The sequence below is a fragment of the Populus alba genome, chromosome 10, assembly GCF_005239225.2.
Source record: "Populus alba chromosome 10, ASM523922v2, whole genome shotgun sequence".
In the NCBI taxonomy this organism is placed as follows: Eukaryota; Viridiplantae; Streptophyta; class Magnoliopsida; order Malpighiales; family Salicaceae; genus Populus; species Populus alba.
This window is the reverse complement of record NC_133293.1, coordinates 13,476,153-13,480,061: the sequence shown is the minus strand read 5'-3', so window position 1 is coordinate 13,480,061 and position 3,909 is coordinate 13,476,153. Positions and strand designations below refer to the sequence as shown.

The window sequence follows — 3,909 nt, the reverse complement described above, 5'->3', positions numbered from 1 at the left end:
ATAATTTATGGTCTCATTCCATTTTTTAAAATTTTCTTCTAGTTAATATCTCTTTTTGTAATATTTTTTTTTTTGCTTTTCTAACCTTTTTTAAATAGTAATTAATTTTTATTATATTTGGTGTGTTTAATTATTTAAGAGGTTAATATGATTCATTAGTAATTTTTTTATATATTTTATATAAATTAAATATTTATTTTTTATAATATTTTTAATACATGCAACATTGAATTATATTTTTTCATTTCATTTTATTTAATAAATTTTATGTGTTGATTTTTTTTGCAAATTAATTTTAATAAATAAATTTATTAAATACAACCAGTTAAATGACCCATCTTTTTAATCTTGGATAAATATTTTTTTCCATGTTATCATAATCACTTTATATATATATTCCATCATTAATATGATTCATATAAAGTTAGTTTATTTAATTAATCAAAACTGTAACTTGAGCTACGAGGTTTTAAATATTTTACTGAAAAAAATAATGCAGATCCGGAACATAACACTGTCTCTATATCTAGTTGTGCAATAAATTCACCATGAACCTTTTTTTTTAATACCCAAAAGTCGACAGAACCTGTCTAGTTTCTTCGTTTTACTGACGGTCAAGGAGGACGAATCTGTACCCCGCGCATCCTTACTCCCACGTCAGGCCAGACCAGTAGCCTATCTGTCAAGTATAATTTCAAAATAGCAGGATTATTGCTTTTCATTCAAACAACATTGTTTCAGAAACCAACACATTTTTAGAAGCATCAGATAGCATTAAAAATAGAAATCCAAAGTTAAAAACTGCTTATTTTGAAATCATTCGATTCAATGGAGGAGGACGAGGAAACCTGCACAGCCCCTCAGAATCACCTGACAACTCCTAGACTGGAAAATGAGGAAAGGAGAAGGTGGATGGTTTCACACGATCTACGGGGAGGAAGTGAAGAAAAATAAGATAAGGTGACAGTACCAGAGCATCCAACATCAAACATCAAACAACGAAGAATTTCATCACATCAAGTATCCTGCAATCTTCATTTCCAATTAGAAAAGGAACGACAGCTTCGCTGCCTAGGCTGAAAGGAGGACCCCATTGGCCATCTAATGAGAGAGCAAGCCTAAACTGGAGTTGGTCGACAACGAATAGCAAGATATAAGCTGAACGAATTAGAGCACGAATAATCAATGAAAACAAGAAAGCTGCACGCACATTAGAGGATCAAACTTCGAAGTAACAATCAGCTGTCAGTTCAAGGGTCGATGCAGCAGAAAGGGGCACCTGCTGAATGAACATGCTTTCAAGGCAAGATACAATTTTCAATTCTAGCAACTGCTGCGGCTAGCAGTTCATGTGAGGAGAGCTTTGCCAAGCCCTAAAATCGTTTTGACAACAAGCTCGTTCCTCTCAAGCGACAATGCCCTCATTCGTCAGACATATTTTGCTGCATCCACGTCAACTTTCTATGGAGCATATCAGGAAAGGTGAGCATGTCCAAAAAATTAAAATGCAAACCAGCAACACTATAGCTAAAATATGAAAATCCCATTCATTATCATCAACTTGTAAGTGTACTCAACAAAAAGGAGCTCACAGAACATGGCATTCCTTTCGTTTTAGAACATCCAACTACACTTTCTTTACAGGACATTATTCCGACAGAAAAGATTATAATTAATGAAAACAATATTAGCATTTCAAAACAACTGATCTAACATCTCAATGAGTCACCAGGAATATCAACTCTATTATGAAATCCCCGAGTCACAAGGATGAAGGCTGCTCTTGCATACCACTTGTTAGGTTCATAAAGTTACCATAGTAGTCAGCAAAAGAAGCCTTGAAATTTGAACCTCGCAAAAGACCACCACTAGCATTGCTACCTCTGCAAGAATAATAAAAAAAAAAAGGACAGAAGTGTTAAGCTTAATAACTTGAAGAAATCAATCAAATCACACAAGCAAAATCAAAATAATCATTCACTAAATGTAGCAAAATCAAAATACCCAGTCTGGTAGTAGAGAAAGAATGGGAAAAGGCAGAAAAAAAGAACAGAAGTTTTGAACTTCACCAATAACAGTGAAGACAAAACTAAACCCGCCACCCAAACTGAGATTTAAACAACTAATTAGCTGATTTAAAGCAAATTTCATCTTCTTAAACTAATTAACACGAGAACGGCGTAAATTTACAAGCTTCAAAATGGTATTTGAGAAAGAACAGGAAAAGGCAGACGACAAGAACAAAACTTTTGAGTTTCACTGTTGCAGGGCTAAGAAAACTAAATTCCACCAATCAATTGAGCCTTATACAAAAAAATGACTGATTTAACACCAACCTCGTCTTCAAGAATCAAATAAACACAAAAATTTATACAAAATTCAAAATCTGCCTTCCATCATCCTACATTCTCTCATCAAAGAATCAACCACTGGAAATGCTAATTAAACACAGACTGTACCTTTCCGCTCTCCGGCAACTCTGGCACCTTATAATTATCAACAGTAACCTCCGATAGCCACAAACCAGGAAATAAAGCCTGCAGCCAAAATAAAAAACACACCAAATTAGTAATCCCCGAAAACAAAAATAAATACTTTACAGAATAAATTCTCTGAATTAACTTACATCCATCTGCTTCTGCACAATCCTGGGCCGTTTCTTAGGCCTACGAGAAGGTCTATGGCCCAACATCGCCATGAAATCCTCTTCGATCTCCTTCTTCGATAACGGCACCGAAAACACCACTCTCTCCTTCTCCTTCTCCTCTCTATCCCTCTTATCTCCTCTTAATCTCGGCGATTTAGCACTGTCGCTTCTCAAAGGCGAACAGTTATTACCACTCACTTTCCCTGAAATTGGATTCCCACCTCCACCAATCGCCGCTCTCCTCGTCCTCAGGTTCCACGGCCTCACTTCCTGCTCCGCCGGTGCTTCGTCAGCCGCCGGAACCACGGCCCCAGGCGGAGTCTGAGACTGAGATTGAAGAGATTGTTCCTCTTCGACTACACTATCATCATCGGACACTTCTTTCCTCAAAATCTTGTCTTTCATCTTATTCGCCGCCGTTTTCAGATCAAGCATGATCTTCTCCCTCACCGCATCAATCCCTTCCTCCACTCCGCCGAATCTCTCCCTCGGAGCCTTGGACCGCTGGGCATCATAATTGCCAAAATTCGTCGGTGGAGATCGGTTCCTGCTGCGGTGTCGCTCAACTGGGAACTTTCCTCCTCTGGTCTCGTTCTTGTTGTCCCGAACAGCGGCGGCGGCGGTACTGGAGTCGGGAAGTTTCATGCAACGGAGATGCCTTTGATTCCCCCACTTCAAGAAAGGAAGATCAAAATTATGAAGCGGCGGTTTTGATCTCTCTTGTCCCATGGCCATAACTCTCTCTTCTCTTTCAACAGAATACACCATTGATCGAAAAAAATCGTTATATCTCTCACGAGCTCCGATCACAAGCTCTCTCTCTCTAACTTTCTGTTTGTTTCTCAGGAATCTTGAATTTTCTCGGAAAAATAAAAGTTTAGAATTCGCCGGGAAGAGGGAGTTTATATACGAAGTGGAGGATATAGATACTTAAAAGAGGGAGAGAGGAGAGGGCGGTTTTAACGTTCGGGATGTGGGGATTTTTTAGGTGTGTGAGGGTGTTTTTGTAATGATAATTTAGAATTGATGTGTGCTAAGATGCGCTGAGGGTGTGGGAAGGCAAAGATGTGGGTTTTCCCGGGTAATACGTCGTTTTAGAGTGCTGATGGTTTGAGTAGCCACCGTTGGATGATTAGGAATCTTATTTGTAGCCGTTGATTAAGAAATATTTATATTTACTCTTTTTTTTTTTCTTAAGCCGGGAAGGAAAATGTATAACCGTGTGTTATTAGCAAACACTATATAATTAATTGGGCTATGCG

General features: G+C 38.0%; 1 protein-coding gene across 1 annotated transcript; it reads right to left on the bottom strand.

Moving 5' to 3' along the window:
* Window positions 1-1,528: 1,528 nt before the first annotated feature.
* On the bottom strand, window positions 1,529-3,628 carry LOC118045544 (uncharacterized). The gene is made up of 3 exons (XM_035054212.2): window positions 2,627-3,628; window positions 2,460-2,537; window positions 1,529-1,883 (listed from the first exon to the last, which is right to left on the bottom strand). Exons 1-3 carry the CDS (start codon window positions 3,413-3,415, stop codon window positions 1,878-1,880), a joined length of 873 nt encoding a protein of 290 aa, XP_034910103.1. The 5' UTR covers window positions 3,416-3,628; the 3' UTR covers window positions 1,529-1,877.
* Window positions 3,629-3,909: the final 281 nt, after the last annotated feature.